General features: G+C 44.1%; 1 protein-coding gene and 1 non-coding gene across 2 annotated transcripts in view; both read right to left on the reverse strand.

The window, feature by feature from the left end:
- Positions 1 to 72, reverse strand: TRNAE-UUC. The gene has a single exon. It is a non-coding gene; the product is annotated as a tRNA-Glu (tRNA).
- A 1,730-nt stretch (positions 73 to 1,802) lies between these two features.
- NR2E1 (nuclear receptor subfamily 2, group E, member 1) overlaps positions 1,803 to 22,488 on the reverse strand; it is a gene marked incomplete at its 5' end in the record, with an annotated part of 119,246 nt that continues 98,560 nt past the window's right edge. The window contains 9 exon segments of the mRNA XM_010856695.1: positions 1,803 to 5,365; positions 9,445 to 9,550; positions 10,509 to 10,658; positions 11,046 to 11,142; positions 13,206 to 13,352; positions 14,606 to 14,818; positions 14,821 to 14,843; positions 16,582 to 16,669; positions 19,884 to 20,029. Of these exon segments, the coding sequence (XP_010854997.1) occupies positions 5,203 to 5,365; positions 9,445 to 9,550; positions 10,509 to 10,658; positions 11,046 to 11,142; positions 13,206 to 13,352; positions 14,606 to 14,818; positions 14,821 to 14,843; positions 16,582 to 16,669; positions 19,884 to 20,029 (1,133 nt within the window).

The following is a 22,488-nucleotide window of genomic DNA, read 5'->3' on the forward strand; positions in this document are numbered from 1 at the left end:
TTCCCTGACCAGGGATTGAACCTAGGCCACTGTAGTGAAAACCCAGAATCCTAACCACTAGACCATCAGGGATCTCCCTCCATAAGCGATTATAAAAAGTTATTGTAAAATGAATGATTTGAAAGTCTTAGAGCAGCTTCTTCGCAGCACAAAGTGTCTGCCAAGTTCTTTCTATATTTTCATTTATCCAATGTCTCTCAGCCTTCATCATGATATGGGTACTGTCAAAAGTTCATATAAGTGGCCTGGACTGCAAAATTTAGGGAACCAAACTCTAACCATGGGTGCAAAGTGAAACCTACTTCATCAGTCCAGTAGCAGAGGCATATTCATAATTGAAACATATGCATTCTCTGTATTTTTCTAACAGCTTCTGAAGTGTTCATCAAGCCTGTCTGATTAAGCACTTTTAAATTCTGAGCAATGCAATGGGCTCTCTCACACCCTCTTGGCAGGAGTGCAAATTGATGCAACGCTTTTGGAGAGCCATTTGGTTGTATGTATCAAAATTAAAAATGCATACAATCTTTTTGACCCAGAAATACCACTTCTAAGAATTTATCCTACAGAAAAACCCCAAAAGTTCACAGAAGTGTACATAGAAGGATGGCACTTTGTAGTTTAATTTGTAGTTTAATTGCAGTAAAAAAACTGCAAGCAACCTAAGTCTACCAATAAGGAACTTGTTGGGTAAACTATAGTGCATACAATGAAGTACTAGGCAGATGGTAACACGAATGAGGTAGAACCGTATGTACCATCGGGAGAGAGAGCCACACATACACAAGTAACTTGCAGAAAAGTAGACAGTTTCCTTTTTTTTTTCCTGCTCTCTACCTTGTTTGTTTTTCCCCCAGTTATATTTAGAAATAATCGACATACATCACTGTATAAGTTTAAGTTGCACAGCATGATGGTTTGATTTACATATACTATGAAATGATTACCACAATAGGTTTAGTTTAGTTAATATCTATCATCTCATAAATAAAAGAAAAAAGCAATTTTTTAATTTATAAATATTATGAGATGAAGACTTAGTACCTCCACCACTCCTCCTTCTTTTCCCCAAAATTTTATCATACTTTTAATTAGACCAATAATTAGCTTTTGTATCATTATAACAATGTGAATATTGTTCCTTGTACAACCTATTAGAATACTGTGATTTTATGTCCTTTCTTTTTATAAAACTGAGATATAATTGAGATATAAACAACACTATGTTAGATACAAGTGCAGAACACAGTGATTTGATATTTCCTTACATTACTAAACAATCTCCACAGTAGCTTTCTATTTTTATATAAATGATTAAAGACAGCAACCCCCATGCTGGTCTCTAGTCAGTGGGTTCAGTTCTTGTGCCCCTAAATTGTACTGAAACCTTGAACTGTAAGTGGTAAACTGGGAATCTCAATTCAGTTTCTAAACATCCTCCGTTCTCTCTCTTTTCCAGAGTCAAAGAACAACTAAAAGTAATTCAAACACAAATGTGAGACTCCATATGTAATTGTCATTGTATGCAAACACTACTTTAAGATGCTGCTGCTGCTGCTGCTAAGTCGCTTCAGTCGAGTCCGACTCTGTGCGACCCCATAGACGGCAGCCCACCAGGCTCTGCCATCCCTGGGATTCTCCAGGCAAGAACACTGGAGTGGGTTGCCATTTCCTCCTCCAATGCATGAAAGTGAAAAGTGAAAGTGAAGTCGCTCAGTCTTGTCCGACTCTTAGTGACCCCGTGGACTGCAGCCTACCAGGCTCCTCTGTCCATGGGATTTTCCAGGCAAGATGACCCTCCTAGATTTAGAAAAAAAAGTTGTCAAAGGAGAAGCACTGAAGACTGTTCTTTGACTGCTGTCATCACTTGACTGGGTTCATCTTCTCTTGCTTGTATATTCAAATTGCATATATTGAAATTGCATATCTGGAATTTGTATATTCCAAGACAACTGTGGCACCTCCCCCACAATACCAACCCTAGAGAATGTCTGCCTTAAAATCCAAGCAAGCAGTTCTTAAAGTATCCAGGCTGTATACAGCAGAGATTCCAAAATCCCAAAAGACATTGCTACTGGATTTTTAATTCTGGGCTTTGTCAAATATTGAAAGCGAGGGTTTTGTTCTGTTTTTAAACTATAGTTGATTTATGACAGCCAGGTTTGATTCTTCTTTGTAATGGCAGAGATGCCCCCAAACAAAGGCAATTCCATTGGGAAATCAGTATTTTGTGGCATGTCACAGGAAACTTACTCCCTTTTAACTTTGCTGAGAATATTTCAAATAGATTAAAGCAGATTAGGACTGTAATAGCTTTTATTACAGGTCAGTGATTCCCTCCTCTTCCATGAGAAGCATACACTCCCGGCCCTCATGAGGTTGGGTTTGGCCACGTGTTTGTGTTTGGCTTTGACCTGTGGAAAGTGAATACATGTGATGGGAGCAGCAGCTTTAAATGTTTGCATGGTTTGGCTCAGCCCCTTGCACTTTCACACTCTGCCACACAAATAAGTTGCTCTAGAGAAGATGCTAGTCCAGAATGAAGAAACACTGGATCCCATTTGCACCCAAACTGTAGCCAGGTGCCCAGCCCAGCAGTCCCATGAACAAGAAATACAGGTTTGTTGTTGGAAGTAATTCAGCATTATTGAAGTAAAAATTGACTATTACATGGATAAACAGCCTTGAATCCATTGCTATTCTTTATCAAATCCTGTCATTGATCTTATATTTGTTCCCAAGTCTCTTTTGTCTTACGAAATAGACCATTTCAGAAACATTTGAGGGAGAGTCATCTTGGTACCCTTCACCAATCCCATCCATTCCCAAAGGACACCACTATCATACCATACTCATGTTTGTTTTTAACATATGCTATACATTTGTGTATCTATAAACATGGTGGAGTATTGTTCTATAGGTTGCAAAACTTTATATAAAAACCAATCTGTATGTATCCTCTGGGATTCACATACCACCACTCCCAACATCATATTCCAGATTTACCCATGTTATACATCAGCTCTAGTCCATTCACTTTAACTATTGTAACACCATCTGTATTTACTGCAATGTGTCTATTCTCTACAATGTTGAAAAGAACATTCTTTAAAAAAAAATTTAAAAAAAAAGAAAAGAACATTCTTGTACACATTTTTTAGTATCTTGCTTTCCTGTAAGAGGAACTTCTCTTTCTCAGTGGAATCAGTGGACTAGGAATTGATGGCTGACTGAACTTCCACACATGCTATCTACCAGGTCAGTTTAATCAAGAGATGCAAGTATCTCTGCTCCAGACTCTTGCTGGAGATGCTGCCCAGGAGGAGCCCACAGTGCCCATGGTCTTCAGCACCTCAGATTTCCATCACTGGCTTCTGGCTGTGGGACCAGTGCCCTGAGATTTGCTGAGAACATCTCAATTCACTTTCTACTGCTCCTTGCACGTCTTACTCACCAATATGGTTCTTCACACTTTATCTTTTTTATCATTAAATAATTCTTAAGTTCCTGGTCAGGACTGAAATGTTGGCAAGAGAGTTAGAAACAGAGGAGCAAGTGAATGAAGACTCTGTTAATCGGCCTCTTTCTTCCTCACACAGCAATTTTTCTAACAGATGCAATTACATTTGAAAGCGGCAGAGAATGGAATCTTATGTTTTATTTCTTTATTCATCGTTTTACAAATGGGATTCACTGTAACAAGGAAATTGCCTTTGTGGTTCAGTTCTTCAGGCTGCAGTGCTCTGAGCTTCAGTTTTTACACCAGCTGCCACTGCTACCTTGTCTCTAGTGAATGAGGACCAGCCAGGGATGGAGAGTAAGAAACCAGGCAGAGTTCATTTAAATTCAATATATTTTTTATTCTTTGTAAATACAATGAGTACAACCTTTTAACTTCACAAATCAGTTAATTCCACTTTGTACAAGGAAAGTTTTACTCATCCTATAATAGTCCAAGTGCTGAATATTTTCCCTCAGTGCTAGTACCTAATAAATCAAAATGTGAAAAGTACAGCAGCTATTTTTAAATGTTTGTTTCTACACTTCCATAAGTAGAGATTCATACCAAAGGAGCAGCTTACAGTGTAGGACGAAGTGTGTGTGTGTGCATGTGCAGGCATTCAAAGCTTTACTAGAAACCAGTTTTCTGAAAGGCATTGAAGAGTCTCAGGCTGTTAGCAATGGATCAAGAAGACTTTTAGCATCCATCTCCTTGAAATTCCTTCTGGTCTCATGTCTCTGTTCATTTACTATCTGGTGTGACTCACTGAAACATGAGTTTGGACCCCCACTGCCTTTGGTTTCAGCACTATGTTAATGGGACAGCGGTCTGCCTCACTCCATCACTCATCTCCACTTTATTTGGTTTTGCTGTTTTTATTCATCCTCCCTCGACTTGGGTTCTTTTAGTAAAGCTCTTCTAGTTTTGAGATGTTATCCAACCTGAAGTCGTGGTGAGAATCTCATTTTCGTCCACCAATTCCTTTGACAAGGTTGCCTGGCCTATGGTACTGAGAAGAAGGAGGAGGAGGAGAGTGGGGGAAGGGGAGAAGGAACGGGAGAGAGAAGGGAAGGGGGAGGAGGAGGAAGCAAGAAAGAGAAAGGAAAAAGATAGAGAAAAAGCAAATCTCACAGCATAAGCTACCCTTCACATATTAATTCAGTTCTGAAGGCCACTTTATGATGCAGTACAATAGAAGGGAAACTTTTGATAAAACTTTTGATTTAAAACCTAAGCATTATTTTTAAAATAAATTCTTCAACATAAAATAGTTCTGAAGGCTGCTGTATGATGTTATACACAGAGCTATATTTGGTTACCCAACTTTATATGCTAAAAGGGAAAAGAAAGTTCTACTTATGTTTCAGCTATTGGTAGTTCAGCCTGATCTTCCAGGTAAGAGGCAGAATGGCACGGCCTGTGGCAACCCCAAATTCGGCCCCTTCCCAGGGCATGGCAGCAGTGAGTCCTCTCTGCTCAGGCGGTCCTTCTATACCCTTTTCCTTCCAGGCCGCCCTACCCTGGGTGAGGCAGCAGGTCAGAGCTACTGAAATCGTTTCGTGTCAGTTGACATTTCTTTTCTGAAGGCTACATATTCCCAGATTTATTCTTCCTGAAGGGTTTGTTAGTTGAGGTTTGTTCTCCATGGGTAGAAGTTCATCAGATACTGTCCCATCCTGAAAAGTGGGGACTTGGAGAGCTTAGATATCACTGGATTTGTACATATCTGAAAGCAGTCTTGTAATTGGCACATTGCCGATGGTTTTTTTGAAAAACACTTCCTCTATGGTTGATGGGCTAATAGAACGTAAAGCTGGCAAAAGTAACAGGAGTTTTCCAAAGCGACAAGGTTGAGTGGGGTATCTGGAATAGGAGAAGCCATGAAAGCAAGGTAAGATCCATCACGAACAGGCTTAATATCTGTCCTTGAACACACATCATCTTCAGCATAACTTCCTGACTGAGCCTCTTTAATAACATACTACAGGGTCCTATCCAGGCAGTACTGTCCCTATTCGGCAGGTGGAATAACAGGCACAGAGAACATAATGACGCTGCCAAAAGCACATGGTGACAGTCTCATCATTAGCACAGGGGTTGCATTTTATTTGGGAAAAAAATTTTTTTTAAGAAATACGGTACTCAATTTAGACCAAATAATAAACTTAAGGTTGCTAGTATAGACACCAACCACTAGTACTGATGTAAAAACTAGTGATAACATCCACATTTTCTGATTCTCAAGACTCCTTCACCAGGCTATTTCCCTCAAATGAAATGGATTCTTTTTCCGAGCAATTATCCAAATTATTATTCAGGCACTATACTTAGTCACTCTCAGGAATAATTCCATCTTTATTACACTGCAAATTAAAGACTAAGCTCTGTTGCATGGCAGTGCCACCCAACTTTCATGTCAATGAAATTGGCATATAATTAAAGATGTGAGAAATTGCTGAACAATTTCCTCTCTTGATGTCCAACATATATCTGTACTCAGATGTACAAGTTCAATCTTCTGCTGCTTTTAGATGCCTGTAAGCCACCTCCTCACTGCAGCTCAGATGCTTCTTCAGTCTATAGCTTGGAATCAGGTTATCAATTCAGGAGGGCTCCATGCACTGACACAAACCACCCGAAAGACTGACTCAGCCAGGTTCAACTCATGGCTGGCCACAAGTGCTAGAAACTGACAGATATCATATCCTACACAGGAGTTAGGTAACTGAACATTGAGTTTAAATGCCCAATAACCCCACTGTGCAAACAGAGACCAGGGGAACAACTTTCATGCTTGTCTCTAAGTTTTGAGCACAAGAGAGTCCCTCTCTTCAACCTGATTCTAGGCTGACAATTCATTCTGGGCCTCTGAGGATCTCGTTTGGCTCTTTCACTGCCCGGCCAGACTACATTTAATGATCTGGAATGGACATGGTGGAGCCTCCCCACAGGAGAAAAACAACAACAACAACAACACATAAATCGCATTTGCTCTCCTTGCTGAAAGCATCTCCTATGTTTTCTGGAAAGTAGAGGAAGACCCATGTTTCCCTTTCACCTTGGCCACTTACTCTCTTCAACAACTCTGTTTCCTTTCCCAGGCAGGCAGAGGAGAGAAGCCCCCTGCAGTGGGTGGGAAGCAGTGATGGCCTAGACAAGCCCCCATCTTGTCTGCAGCAACCACTCCATGTGCTGACGTTTCCCCCAGTGAGAAAACACTGGGAAATAATGACAGAAAGGATGGCTTTTGGAGACTTCATAGACAATTAACTCTTGATTTTCTGTGAGTAGATTATCCACTCACCTACTCACCCACTTCTTTTATCTTCTAATTAGGAAGGGGCTGGTTAGTCAGTCAACACAAATTAAGTGTTTATTATATGTGGAGTACTGTACTACCCAGAAACAACAACCATGTGTATGTGTGTGTGAGACAGAGACAGAGAGAGAAAGAAAGAGGTTCTCTGACTGCTCAAAATTATTTTGTAGAATATCTAGGCCCCTGACTCCATCCATCAGCATACATAACTGGAAGTTTTCTTGTTTCAAGTGTAACTGTTCTGTGTCTGTCACAGATCCATGTATTTGATTGTCAGCTATATAGTTTATTATATATAACTAAATTGTTCATTATTATATATGGTTATTACACATAGTTATGTATAGTTTGTGTGAAATGCCAATTTCTAGCCCTCTCCTTATGTCCTAGATTATTAGAGAAATCACTTACAGAGCTGTAACAATTAGGTCAGTTTGCAGGTTTAACAATTAATGCACAATTAGCTCAGTTTGCAACACTAACTTTTCATTTAGATTTCAGATTCTTCTAGACAGAAAAGTGCTAGAGGAGAATGTTCACTGACTTGAAGGAGCTAAGAAGTAAGGTATAGTTAGTTTTGTCACATTTATGACTCTAGACATTAATATTAAATTATAGCTCTAGCTGATATCATGAAATACAAAGCTCATGTCAAAGTAGATGTGTTCCTTCCCTTAATAATTTCTTTGTTTTGAGGGTAAGGGAGAAGTAGTATACTCATCATTTTTCCAAAATAGACTTCTGTTAATTTGTGGTTTAATGCTCTCGTGCGTGCCAAGTCACTTCAGTCATGTCTGACTCTGTGCGACTCTATAGACTGACTATAGCCCCCCCAGGCTCCTCTGTAATGGGATTCTCTAGGCAAGTATACTGGAGCAGATTGCCATGCCCTCCACGAGGGGGTCTTCCCGACATAGGGATAGAACCTACTTCTGTTATATCTCCTGAATTGGCAGGCAGGTTCTTTACCACTAGTACCACCTGGAAAGCCCTTAACTCTCTCAAGTCATCCTAAAAGCAGCTCTCGAAATGTCAGGTTCTCTCAGACTCTCCTTACTCCCTCTCTGGCACCTCCCCTGGCACCTCTACCAGCTCTTTCTCTGGCTCCTGTTGGTCACCTTCTCCCCTGCTGGAATCCAAGGACCAGCTCACCTGTCTTCTCCACCCACCAGACTTTCCAGATTTTTTTCCTACTCCATCCAACTAGAATTCATCTCTCAGTCCCCACTTTGCTTTTTCTCTTCCCTGGTCTGATGAACACTTCTGCTTACTTCCTGCAATGATAATGGATAGTCCTTTCTCGTGTCCCACAGTGTTCATGAGCCACCCTACAAAAAGCAAGGGCTCAGCAAGGGCTGAATCAATACCTAGTGTCATATTCTTCCGGGGTGATGTTCTTTATGCCTTAAAGACTCTAAGTCAGAGGTCAGTTAGGTTATACAAGTTAGTTTTTTTTTTTTTTACAAGTTAGTTTTTAATGGGGAAAAAAGTGCCCAAATTATGTACTGCTCCATTTTATAATTCTGAACAAGTCTTAGGTGCTTACTATATACATTCTAAAATTTAATGTGGATTTTAAATTTAAAAGCCATGGGACTTTAGTTTGGAAAAACATATACATGCACTATCACACATCACAGTTTCAGTGATATTCCATGGACAGGGAACAGTTGTTGTTGTTTTTAAACTCACATTTTACAAATTTATTTGTTTATATACTCCCTCTACTTTCAGGGAAAATCACAACATGCTGGGTTGTAAGGTACATGGTAAGCGCTCAATAGATACTGGTTGCTGTCAGCTACTAAAGATCTGCTATGAACCCTAAAGCTTTCAGGAATAGGAGTTCTGAATGTGACCTTCAACGACTCTGGGACAGGGAACAGTTTTACTTATTAGTATTCAAAAGGGGATTTATAAAGAAATAAGGTGATCTTTCCAGAAGTGGTATCATCCCAAATGAATACAGGTGACTCAGGGTTTCTCTGACTCCCTTTAGTAACGAAAGTATTAGCGCCCTCTACCCATTTGATATAGTTACTCCCAGCAGAGTGTCTGTGGGTGATGCTGAGATGATAGAGACAGGTTCCCATGGGCTTCCCTTCAAGATCAATCTAGAGAATAAAAAAGAATAGCAACTGTATTCTAACCTCAGATCTACTGCAGTCCTAACTTAGTAAACTAGCAAGGTTCCATTGCTCTTTTAAAAGCCTTGCTTTTTTCATATGAAAATGGAAACAGAAGGTCTACAGACCTTGTGGTGGATTTGCTTGTTTGGTGGGCCAGGAGGAGCACTGCCAGAACCCCAGTGACTGAGAGTTTCTACAGACAGCCAATGGGTGATACACATTCACTTAGATGTGTTCAGCTATATTGATGGATCAACTTGTTCATCTGGGACAAGAGTAAAGTGTCTGGCAGTGCTTTCACTTTGATAACCTAATTTGATTTGCTTCTCTCCCCTACCCTTAGATATAGATGAGGGTGTAGATTCTAACTAAATTAACTAGCTTGGCAACAGGATAATTAGTCGCAGTGTTTGAACTGGCTTTCTACTGCCTGCTCATGCATTCACAATGGAAACAATTTTCTTTAGTACATGTTCAAGGCAAACAAGGGTCACCTGGTATGGATGTAGCTGTTGAGAGTTAGCTGAGCCTCGTCTTGAAGAGCGGCGATGGCGGCAGCATTCCGGAAACTTCTCAGTTCAGAACCACTGTGTGTAGGAACTAGAAATGAAGACCATGAAATTGTGAGAAGCAGCACAGGAATGCAGATGGGGAAAACACTCTCTGGAAGTGGATAGTCAACAAGCAGAAAAACATGCAGGTCCAATGGAGTCAGACTAAGAGTATCAGCTCTCTTGAAAGCCATCACCTCTCTTTTGGACTTGGAGATGGATGAGAGTCAGTACATCATGAGAAGCACTGGACTGGATGAAACACAAGCTGGAATCAAGATTGCCAGGAGAAATATCAATAACCTCAGATATGCAGATGACACCACCCTTATGGCAGAAAGTGAAGAACTAAAGAGCTTCATGATGAAAGTGAAAGAGGAGAGTGAAAAAGCTGGCTTAAAACAACATTCAGGCCTGGCCCGGTGCAGTGGCTGGCGGGCGGGCGGGCGGGGGGAGGTGGGGTGGCGTGAAAAAAAAAAAACAAAACTCAACAAATAGTCAAAGCTATGGTTTTTCCAGTAGTCATGTATGGATGTGAGAGTTGGACTATGAAGAAGGCTGAGCGCCAAAGAATTGATGCTTTTGAACTGTATAGAGAAGACTCTTGAGAATCTCATGGACTGCAAGAAGATCCAGCTAGATCTAGCTAGACTGATTTCCAAAGAAATCAGTCCTGAATATTCATTGGAAGGACTGATGCTAAAGCTGAAACTCTAATACTTTGGCCACCTGATGTGAAGAACTGACTCATTTGAAAAGACCCTGATGCTGGGAAAGATTGAAAGTGGGAGGAGAAGGGGACGACAGGGGATGAGATGGTTGGATGGCATCACTGACTCAATGGACATGAGTTTGAGTGAGCTCTGGGAGTTAGTGATAGACAGGGAGACCTGGTGTACTGCAGTCCATGGGGTCACAAGGGTTCGGACACAACTGAGCAACTGAACTGACTTGAGTTAGTGAGATGGCAAAACTGGAAGAAGAGACAGCAGTTTGTATCTGCTTACCAGCTTTGAAAGTGACGATGCATTTTAGACAGGCAAATTCGGTAGCATCTAATCGGAGTTGTCTAAACCGCGCCACCACCTCTTGTAAAGCCTGTATTTCAGATATGATCTTGTTCAGCTTCTGGGAATCTGTGTTGTCACCATTCATGCCTAGAATAAAAATATGCAATAAATGCTCTAACATGAAGGCATTTTCATGATTTAATATTGATTTTTGACAAAATCCTGCATATCAATATCTATTCAATTGTCACTCTAAGATATCTGATTCTATGTAAACTGGCTATATTGTATGAAAGTTAATATAAAATCTTCTCTTGGATAATAACAAACACAGTAATTTGCATTTAAATAACAATGCAAGCAGTCATGAATACAACAAAACAACATTATTTGCATTTAAATATAGATTTATAAATGACAGGTATACTCTATTGTTCAGCAGGAATTTGTTATTCTTTACATGTTGTTCTTTTTTCAGTAATGTATTTTTATGGTAATTTCTACAACAAAGTCATTAAATTGTGCAATTCTTACCAGATACAGCCAGTAGAGTGTTAGCATCAACCGGAATGGCCCATTGTGCTATTCCTAGAACAAACAGTTCTCTCCAAGCATCTTCCAAAAGCATCAGCTGTCATACAATAGATGTATAATATAATATAGTGTGTAATTTATAAATTTATAAACAATTTCAATATGTAAATTTCTATCATTTTAAAAAGTGTTTTAAATGCCTGGTAGTTTTTCCTCTGAATATTTTAGCTTTCCCTTATTTTCTCATATTTTCCTTTTTAAAAGGTGTCTATACTTGCACATGCACTCGAGAGTCAGTCACTCCAATTTCCCCAATTTTGCTTCCCTTGGAAAAGGGTTTACCCTTCTTGTCCTTGCATCCATTTGTTCCTGACTACCTAGAAACTTCATGGGTGACCCAGGCCCTATGAAATGCCAACAACAGGTCAGCAGGCAGATTCCTCGCATAGAAAATGTTGATATTATCAGGATTGAGGATTCCAGATTAAGCATGCTGATGTGGGCCCCCATCTCCCTGGAGGGTTGAGGGGGCTGGGCTGGGAGAGCGATCACTAATTCCCAAGAGGCATGCAGGGAAATCAGGGTGTAATTATGTTAATTGGGTTTTGCTGAGTTTACCTCATCTCACTGCCTGATTTTTCTGAGACTCATAAGTGGACAGCATCAAGGTGCTTGTCATTTTCATTCTATTGAAATGTGCTACTGAATATTTAAAATGAAAATCTGGCTCCTTTTCCAAATTAATATACTGGATTCCACTTCACTGCAGTTTGCTTGTTGAAGGGTTTCCACTGAAGGGCTAAGTGGCAGATAGTAAGTAAATTTTGTTTGGATTAAGGAGTCTACAAATACTTGTTTTGAGGAAAAATAGCCAACTTACAGACAGACAGACACACACACACAGAGCAAATGGTCAGAGTCTACAAGTAAATCTGGTCAAAGATAAAAACTAACCATCTTGAAAAATCTGTTTCTGAAAAATCTCTCCAAAACCAGTAATCCTGGATGATTTATGTGAGAGGATTTCCTTCTGAATGCTAAGAGCTGAATTGTGAAGGCTTGTAACCAAAATCACAATTAGACCGAAGGGTTTAATTTTCAAAATGCTTTATTTTCAGCTTTATTGCATTAAGTACAGAAAATAATACTTTCAAAATGCAAGGTAAACAATGTCTAATTCTAACCATGTCTGAAAGTCCAGGCCACAAAAGAAAGCATATCCCATGCTAGAAGATTAAATGTTTTGAGCACATTGCCAGGTCTCTCTGTAGGAAACATACTTCATATTAAGGGGCACTATTATGCTTTAATTAGGTATAAAATGAATTAAAGAAACAAATCCTTTGCTTTTGGAACTACTTATTAGCCTTTTGGGAAATTTGTCATTAATTTCCATGAATGTACTGGTAACAGCCAATTTTTGTGAATACTTCATTTTCTTTCTTTCCCTTAAGGATAGAAAATTATGGCAGAGGCCATTTATGATATTTCTAACAATAAAACTTCTGAGTTTTGGTATGACACAATTTTAACAGCACATAATTTTTTTCTCCCTCTTACTGTCATTTACAATCACAGGATTATGCACCAGACCTATTTGTTCACAAAATCTCTAAAAGCATTTAAAGAATCAAGGGAGCTGTGCAACACACCCTTTAATCCTTCATGCTGATACATCAGTGGCCAAAACTATGAGCATCATAATGAAAAATAAAAGCTGCAAATATAAAATGAGACTAGTTCTCAAAATCTAACCAGGGAATACTCTCATCACCTTCTATTTCTCTCAGTTCCAGTGTTCTTAAGAAAACACTGCTTTATTAACAATTTAAAAAATCATTAAGATTTATGATTTTTAAAATTTGTGATTAAATTTGATGTTCCAATTAAACTAAAAAAGAAAATGATCTTGTATATTTGTTTCTTGCAGATCATATCCAACTTTCCTGAAATAACACAATTACACTTCTTAGTAAGGATTCCATAGCTAGATATTTTGAAGCCATAGCAAGAAGCTAAGAAAAATCACTTTCTCACTGCTGTTAAGAATGGATGCCTGGCTCTGATTTATCCAAGTAGCATTTAGTTTCATAAGCCTAACAACCGTTGCTTCTTTCCCAACCCTCTTCCCCCAAGAGCTCAGTGCCCTTTTGGTCCTACCTGGTCTTGCAAAGATAGCGTGGAGAAAGCTGGCACACTCTTAGCCCACTTGATGCTCATAAATAGAAGCCTGGCAGCTGATTCACACACTGATTCTGTGGCCACTTCATAGAGATACATTGGGGTCCCATTCACTTCATGGGGATACTGGGTAGGGAAGAAAGAGAAAAATCAGGGAGTAAGGAAACAACAGCTCTGCAAGAAGAGCCACTGTTAAAGTTTTCTAATTAGACCAAGGAAGGAGACAGGAACACCTATAGAGTCTGGGAAATAATAATTATTGGGAGAGGCTCATTCCACTCTTTGGTGGCCTTTTCCATCAAGAGGGGCATGTGGCTTTTCTATCCTCTTCAGCAAATTTTCCTCAGGCTGAGCCTAGTGCCAGGCCTGTCTCCCAGTTTAGAGAAGAGCTTCTTGCATTTGAGTAAATAAAAATAGATGTGGAAAAAAGTATAAATTAATAGGCATCCCAAACACAAATATGCATATGAGTATTTTTAGAAAGGATTAGTATATTATGGAAATATTTCAATTAGACATCTTAATCATTCACAGAGCATTCCCATTCATAACTGACAACATATTCATAACACTACTTTCCCAAGCTTATTATACACATCAAGGGTAAGAAAGCAATATTAAATATTGTGCATGCGCCCAGGTGTTTGGCTTCCCTGCAGTGTGGGGCTGCAGCTGGCCTTTGTCTGGGGGAGATCTGGAGGCCTCTTGGCCTGGAGTGGGGAATCTGTGTAGGTAACAGCTGGAAGTCTGGAAGGTAGTCCCTAGGGGTACCTTTTGAGGTGGTTCTGGCTGTGGCCCTGCTAGGAGAGGCTCAGTCCTTGTATAAATTCATGTGACTCAGAAGTGGAGTGGGAAATGAAGCCAGGTTCTTCATACTGTCCTAACAGGGTGAGCTCCACATTTCTCTCTTGCATTAAGGACCTTGTCCAAGAGATTAGATCCCTGCAGTTGCAATTCAAGGTGCTCTTCTGCCAGCTGCAGGCAACTTCTTTCTTCTAAAAACAACTCAGCTCTTCTGTCCTTCAGGAACACTTTAGGCTGCTCTTTTAGTTCAGACAGGCTTTGACACTAGAGGTGTTTTCTAAAGGTGGAGGTTCCTGGGATCCACCTCAAATTTGCTCTAAGGGGGAATGGCCCTAGAAGTCCCCAGTTGTAGTCAGCTCAGAGAGTGACTTTACTACACACTGAAGCTTGAGCACCCCAGCTCAACAGGGGAGAGCGGGAGGTCGAGTGCTCCCCGCAGAGCTCGGCCAAGCATTGAGGACCCCTTCAGGTCTCTCTCCCTAAGTGTTGCTTGAGCTATCCCAGCTGAGAAAGAATGGGCGTGCCCCTCTCCGCCCTCCACTCAGAACGGCCTCGGGCCCAGCAAGGCCACTGACCTTGGGCGTGGGCTGAGCCAGGCTCACAAGTGTCTGGCGCTCCGGGGTGGCTGACACGGCGGCTAGCTCCAGGCCGTGGGGATCCAGCTGCGTGACCGCGGTGAAGAACGCCGGCGCGGGCAGTGCGGCGGAGGGGAAGTGCGCGGCTGCTCCGTTCTCTTCCTTGTGTCCACGGAAGTAGAGGGCCACCTGCTTGCGGATGGTGGACGTCCGCAAGGGCCCCGCTCGTGCTGCACGGCTGCAGAGACACAAAGACCGGCGCGCGCCCGAGATCAGAGACGTGGTCATCACACAGACGCTGCCGCGCTCTCCGGCCAACCGGGGCGTCTAGGCAGGCAAGGGCACCCGGGAAGTGAAGAGAAGCAGGGAGAAGGAACGTGAGGGTGGAGGGCGCTCTGAGACCGTCTAACCCGTACACTGTTTGCATAAGGAAGCTGAAGCCGAGAAAAGCATCCCGGCCCAAAGTGTCACACTAATGGCCGAGCCTCAGGCAAGACTACGTGTGTTCTATCTGTTCAGGGCTCCTCCGCGCCCAGGCAGGTTGCAGGGAGACCAGCGATCCTCTGGGCAGGAGTGGCTAGGTCTCGACCTCAATAGAGTGTAGAGGAAGCATTGCAGGAGACTAGCGTTAGATCCCTGGGTCGGGAACCCACTCCAGTATTCTTGCCTGGGAGATCCCATGGACAGAGGAGCCTGGCAGGACTACAGTCAATCCATGGCGTCGCAAAGAGTAAGACAGGATTGAGCCACTGGGCGCGCGTGTGCGCGCGCGCACACACACACACATGCGCGCACACACAGCGTCTCTGCACAGACTTTCCTCAATCAGTCCGACGACCACTCCGCCCACCTCCATCCCCCTCCCTACTTGGAAATACCACTTGGTCTTGGAGGGCCCGGGAGAAAAGAACCCGAGCCCGGGCCCGCCGGGGGATGGGATGAGGGAAAGCCCTCTCAGAATGTGCTGGAGGAAGGCAAGGGAGATGTGACAATTACCACCAACAGTTTAAACAAACAAATTAATTCGGGGCAATCTTCCGCTCCACGAGCTTGACAACTTGTCAATACACAAGTTCAACAGGTTGGACGCTCCCTCCTGCTTCCTGCGCCGCGGAGGAAGTAACTTCCCCAGTGGGAGCTGTATGTACCTCAGGGGGATGCCACCCCACCCAGGCCTCCTTCACGGCAAAGCCCACTCCGCACCCAGTCCTGAGGCCCCGTTCCTCCCTCCTGGCCATGAGTCCCGCCTCCTTCCCGCTCCCTTCCCGGCCTGGGGCGCCCTGGCCAGGCCACCGCCGGCCACGCCCTTGGATTGCACTCTAAGCCCAAGAAGCACCCTGACTACCTAGTTCTTGCTGAGACTTCTGGGAGCTGAAGTCTAGCCTGGGACACCCACTAGTGTTACCTTTTCACTACAGCCCCTTTCTTTAGAACTGAGAGAAGCCCAGATCACCACAACATCCGTCCTGATTTTGTGATCTTGGTGAGTCTACAAACAAGGGCTAGACATTCTGCCTGTTCATGTCTCTGCCCTTCCTCCTTCAACCAGTCTCCTAGTCCATAGGATATTCTCTTCCAGAGACATCCAGACAGCAAGACCCTGTGGGAGGCTAACAGGCTTAAAACTGGCCACAAAAGGGCTGCCAGGAGACGTGAGAAGAGAAATCTGGATGGGAAATCAGAAACGTCACAAGTGTGTCCCCAGCAGAGTGGGGGCCTCAGGAACGCTAGCTTCGTGGGGATGGTTGTGAGGTGCAAGGGCCCCATGAAGGCATTGGCCTTACCCTGGGGAGTTCAGTGGGGTGGGGCTGGGACTCAAGCCGGGAGATGACTAAAGATGACTAAGGCCAATTCCCAGAGTCTGGAAAGAAACGCTCAGGAGATGATTTACATGCATAGGAGTGCCATTATTTTCTGTATACATAATTTACTTACTACTCAACCAACATAAGATGAACTAAGAATAAGTAGATTACCATCTTTGTTCATGTTGACTTCCAAACACTTCTTCAGCCGACACGCCCTGCACTGGTTTCTGTGAGTCTTGTCCACCGGGCAGCCTCCCTGAAACAAAGCGCAGGTGGTCAGCGGCCCCAAGGGCCTTTAGAGTGGGGACTAGAAGCCGGCGCTGGGCGGAGGAAAACGCGTGGAAGCCGAGTACGGACCCGGCCAAAGACCGCGAAGCGGCAAGCCTGGGTCCGCAAATCGCGAGGGCCATGGGCACCCGCAGGGCCAGGGGGAGAAAGGGCTAGGATTCTCAGAGCTACTTCAACAAAACCAGTCCCTGACCCTTTGAAGGAAAGTCCTGCTCCAAGCAGGTGAAGAGTCAGAGCGACTGGACTGCCAGACCCCGCTGTGCGGGGAGGAGCTCACGAGGGGGAACTTCCGCCAGGCGCAGTGGTGGTGGAGCAGGGGCGAGACTTTTCAGGACCGAAGACAGCGACCTGCCCGGGTGGAGTGAGGCTTCAGAGCTGTGTACCGAGCCGGCTTGCCTGCCCGGATCCCTGCCACATCCCTCTCCCGCGAACTATTCTTTCCGCTTTCAGCTCTTGAGTCTACCTCTTTCTGTCACTCTCTGGGTGAGCCCATTTATCTGTCAGATAAATATTTCATTATTCTCCACTCTCCTGTTTCCTCTCTTGTCTACGTGTTCGAAGCCATCCTTATAACCAGCAGGTTGAGAGTTGTTTTATAGACTACCTTCATCCCAGATTCATAGAAACACAGCCAATCCTGGAAGGTGAGGCAGAAGCCAGAGTGGTTAGGAGTGCAAGGCTTACAGATGTGAGGGTGGGAAGGGAAGAGCCCAAGGCCTGGACAAATTCTAGAAATGTCCACAATGTAAATATGGCCTGGAAGATACTGTGATGGACTGTCTGAAAAAATGATAATATGGACTGAGAATATTAGCATGATATCTGAAAAAATAGAGGTAACTGCTGCCTTAGAAATATTTATCTGAGACGCATGAGAAAATAAATGTTTTATCCAGTGAAATTTTCTGGGAAAATATTGGCCATTAAAAGAGGAAAGTACAGAGAAAATTTCTAATGAAATTTATTCAATGTTAGGTGTTATTACTGAGGGAACATATATATAGATACATAAAGAGTCATATCTACACAGTAAATACATAAGAAGTTTTGGTGCTCTCCTCTGTTTTTATTACATGCTACTGTTACATTTACAGTGGGAAGAAAGATAATAAAATAAATGTATTTTTATTTTGTTCCATAACCTTAAAATTCATATACTCTGAATTTGGAGTAAGCATATTTTTCTGAAATACCCCTTAGGAAAAAATTACACACTCAAACCACAGTTTTATGAGATCATACCCCTCTGATTTGAAATATGTTGATTTATTCAAAATAAAGGTAGAGCAGAAGTTCATAACAATTTCTAAACATTCTCATTACTGTTAATGATGAATTGGAATGCTCTTTACCTAATCTTAGAATAAAAGAGAAAACGGAAATAATTTTTTTTCCTAACTGAATTCTTCTGGGCATCTTTGCTGGCTAGTAGCTCAATGTAAAGAAGTTTAAATAGGTCAGTGTAATTAAATGCAATCATATGTCTATCCTCAAATGTTATCCTTCTAGTATTCTGATAAACATACTAATGCAAAATAGAAGCTTACGTTAGTTCTTACGAGTGCCTTCAAATCAGATCAACTGTATATAAATATCTGGAGCCTGAGAGAAAGATGCATACCTCAGTTTGGGCCATTTAATTTCTGTGCAAGAAGAGGACCACTATGCCTGATGAGTCTATTATCACTCCTTTACAAGCACTTGGACTGACATCAATATGTTTGAGTTGACAGCCAACCCCTTTGAAAATATCAAGCATAACATCTGAGATTTTGATTCCCCAATTCTGTGCGTTGCATAAAAGATAAAGTAGAGGCCTGCTGAAATCTGATGACCCACAGTAATCCCATATTCCTGTGGAGCTACTGGTATACAGTCCTGGGTATATATAACATGATGTTCAAATGGTGACATGAGAAACTGATACAGAATTATGGACTTAATTAAACAGGTAATAGGGCTGGAGAGTTCAAAATAACGTATCCAAATGCAGTATCTGCTTGTTCTTGTTTCTGTTGATAATCCAAATCTATCAGAACTTGGCATGAGCAGACTTAGCTTTCAGAAAAAGATAAACAATTCACTAGCAGCAAGCAATATATGTGTAAGTATATCATAGACATTAATACATATACTAATTAGTGAAAATGTTTTTACCATTTTGGTAACCAAAGGATGACTTCTGACCACTGTACTCTCCAGGATCTTCTTGGGAGTGGAGATGGTCATTCTATACTTAGGATCTGTATGCCTGGCCAAGGAGAAGGCCAAGAAAGTGTGGGACCAAAAGGCTGATCTTCTGAGCTGGAAACTGAGTCAGGGGGAGGGGTCTGCTCACTCTTTCTGGGAGTTTTAGCTCACACTTAGCCCATGCCCCTACTCCTATGTCTCTTTGAGACAGTTCCTGCTCAAGACCAAAACAGAATCAACCAGGCACCCCTTCTAAGCAGAGAAGGAGAAGATATGGGAACCATGGAAAGGCCGCCAGTTACTCCTTCCTTGGGCACCTTCTCTTCTTGCTCACTCTGTCCTTTTCTGACAAGGCTCAACTAACTTTACAAGGATGCTGAAGGCCCACTGCCCACTGCCAAGCAGCCCTGCTTCTTTGAGACTGAAAGGGCACAGTTCTTCATTCAGCACATCCTGTCTGTCCCAACTGGCCAATACTCACTTTGCATCTCAACCTTGACTGAGATGCCCTGTGCGATTCACTTCTGCCCTGAGACCCAGGTCACAGCATTGAGCTTGAATGCTGCTAAAAATGGCGGTGGGGTGGTAGGCAACATAAAACAGCCCTTTCACCTGCCTGCACTTGTGGTTTAGATTCTAAATTTCCTTAGATCCCCTGGGCTGGCTTTATAGTCAGAGTATGGGCCTTATCCAGTGTAGGAATGTGTCAGAGGATTTAGAAAAAAAGGGCGGGGTAGGGGATTGACAGAGGACAGAAAGAGGCCCTGGGATTTCAGCTTCCTCCTTCAAACTCAGCTCTCTTCCCTTACCTCTTCCCACCTTTCCCAAGCAGAAGCACCACTGAGAGTTGAGGCAGGAAGGAGGGGAGAGGGCAGGAGTGGTCAGGGCCTGGTCTCTCCCTAGCAGTTTGGAAACTCAGAGGAGGCCTTGGCACAAACAAAGGAAGGGGAGGTGGCAGAGGGGAGCCGGGCAGCTCAGCCCTGCTAAGGTACCTGGTTTCCAGATTTGCAGACATACGTCCTATTCCTTCGGATACTTCGTTTGAAAAACCCCGAGCAGCCGTCGCAGGCGTAGACCCCGTAGTGTTTCCCCGAGCTTCGGTCGCCACACACTTTACAAGGAATATCTAAAATACGGCCTGAAATCGCAGGAAAGACAAGGAAGGGGTGGGGGTGTGTGTGGAAGGGGTGAGAGAGAGAGAGGAGGGCGGAGAAGAAGGAGGAAAGGGGAGAGGGAGAGAGAGATGCTAAGCAATCTGACCTCCGAAGGGATTAGCACCGAAGCTGCGGTAAAAGCAAATAATGAAGTGATTTTATAGCCAAACTTTTTTTCCTTGAGCAAGTGTCAGTTTCCTACAATGAGCATTATTCATGCACCGCTACATGTATTTGGGTCTCCTCTAATCGCCGAGACCCATTTTGGAATAAAAGATTACAGCAGGCCGGGGCGGCAGCGCGGCCCGCTGCTGCCTTTCTGCTCCGCGGAAAGTTTGGCCGCCTCCCTCCCTTGCTCTTGCATTTAACAGAGAAAGTTGTTAGTGAGCGCGCGAGGAGACAAACTTGAAATGTAAAAGGGAAAAGAAGAAAAACAAACACGGCTGGAACCAGGGATGGCAGCTGGAAGGCAATCGAGGTTTCGCTGAGCTGCCGGGCGGTGGTTATTATTAGGATTATTATTGTAATGCTAATACTAGGATTATTAATGATAATAAGGGTAGTGGTAATTGCCCAACTTTCACTTTACCTATTTAAAATAATGCTTGATGGATCGCTATTGACAATTTCTTTCAGGAAAAAAAAAATTTTTTTTTTTTTCTCCTCAAAGTAACTAGTACCGAGCTAGGCAAGTAGGGGGAGAGTGTTGTAAGTATGTTGATTTCCTGGCAAGTTAGGGTGGGACAGCACCCCCTCCACTCCCCAGGGTCTTCCTACTTGAAGTCCTATCTCCTCACACTAGATCCTGCATGGGGTCCCTTACTCCCGCTTTTTCACCGCTGTCTGAGGCTGATTTTTAAAAGCCATCTGACTGGTTTCTCTTGACTGCCCTCCAGCCCCAATGGCCTTGACAGTCGCTTGACTCAAGGGAAATCTTCTTGGAATCCCCTCAAGTCTAGGATGACCGCGGAGCCCCGAGGACTGTTCTGGAGACGGTAAAATTCAAAAACTCAGAAGGAAAGAGACTATATTTCCATAGGGCTCAAGGGTCCAGCAAGACTGAAGCGGTTCATAGAGACTTAGAAATCCTTCCTCCCACAAACAAAAGGAGTAAATAAAAGGTTAACTTAATTAATACTCTGATAATGATGATGGTGATAGTCAACAATACTACTTAATAATTAACTTCTTTACATTTAATTTTTCCTTTGCTACCGCTTTGAAGGCCTCTAGTCTGGGCCCGGGCGGCCTCCGGCTTGGTCTGGGTGAAGCTGGCAGCTGGTACCGGGAGCACTCGGGTTGGGGACCACTGGGGTGATGGGAGGCGAGGGCGAGGACAACTGGGCCAGGGGAGTAAAGGAAGCGTGGGCGCAGTGCGGGGAAGACACGAGGCCTCAGGGTGGAAACTTGCTAGTGGATTCCAAGGCGTCCAGTGGGCGAGCACCTCCGAGCGCGGCCTTGGAGGAGCTGCAGGGGGTGGGGGCGGGGAGAACGCGGGCGGCAGGGTTGGGGAGGGGGGTTTGGTAACCACCAGGCTCGGCCCGGGCAATTACAACCCCGCCATAGCACCTGCCTATAGAGCCACCAGTGACCCGTCAAAAAGAGTAGCATGGGAATTCGGATGGCGACAAAGGCCGGCGGGGGAGGCGCGCGGCGCGGTGACCACCGCCTCGGCGCCCCCTCTCCCACAGGGTGGGAGGAGAGGTTGTCCTGGGGGGGAGGAAGGAGTTGGAGAGAGCCAGGGGAGGTCACCTCGGGTCTTGTCCCTCACCCCTTCGGGCCTGTCACTGCGCTCAAGGGAACTCAACAGCCGCCCAGCAGCCGCCCTCACTCTGGAAAGCAGTAAACTTGGTCTCCATGTTTTGCAGCCATACTCCTCTGCACAACACGCTGCCTCTGGCTAAGCTGGGGTCCGTATTTGGGGGTCCAGTCATCTTGTCACCCTCTCTACCCTCCTCTTCCCGGCGGCACTTTTGATGATGCCAAGATAAGCGCGAGGGAGGAGCCGCGGTGAGGGTTCTCTTTCCCGCTTCCCATCCAGAAAGGAGGCCAGGGACAGGCATCTCTGGAGAACCCTGATGCGGTGGAGGAAGGACCAGAGGTGCGGGCCACACCTTCGGCCTCTGGGGGCGGGGCTCCTCGCTCCTCTGCCCCCGGGGCCAGCCGGCGCGCCAGGTCGGCCCTGTCCCTGCGCAGACCTCCAGGCCGCGGCTCCCGGGGCACAGCAGAAGCCGGCCCACCAGTCTGGGGCGGAGCACAGGAGGGAGGACGAGAAAATTCCGAGGCAGAGCGGGTGTGCGCCTCAGACTCCGCCACCCAGCCACGTTAAGGTGACTTGGGTCACGAGACAAGCTGGTTAACCCCGTTGCAAAGCTCCTCTCATTTAGCAAGTCGAGCGAGCTCCGACGTGAGGCAGGCGGGAGTTTCCTGAGGCTGGAAAACC

This window comes from Bison bison, unplaced genomic scaffold (genome assembly GCF_000754665.1).
Source record: "Bison bison bison isolate TAMUID 2011002044 unplaced genomic scaffold, Bison_UMD1.0 scf7180017864373, whole genome shotgun sequence".
Classification (NCBI taxonomy): domain Eukaryota; kingdom Metazoa; phylum Chordata; class Mammalia; order Artiodactyla; family Bovidae; genus Bison; species Bison bison.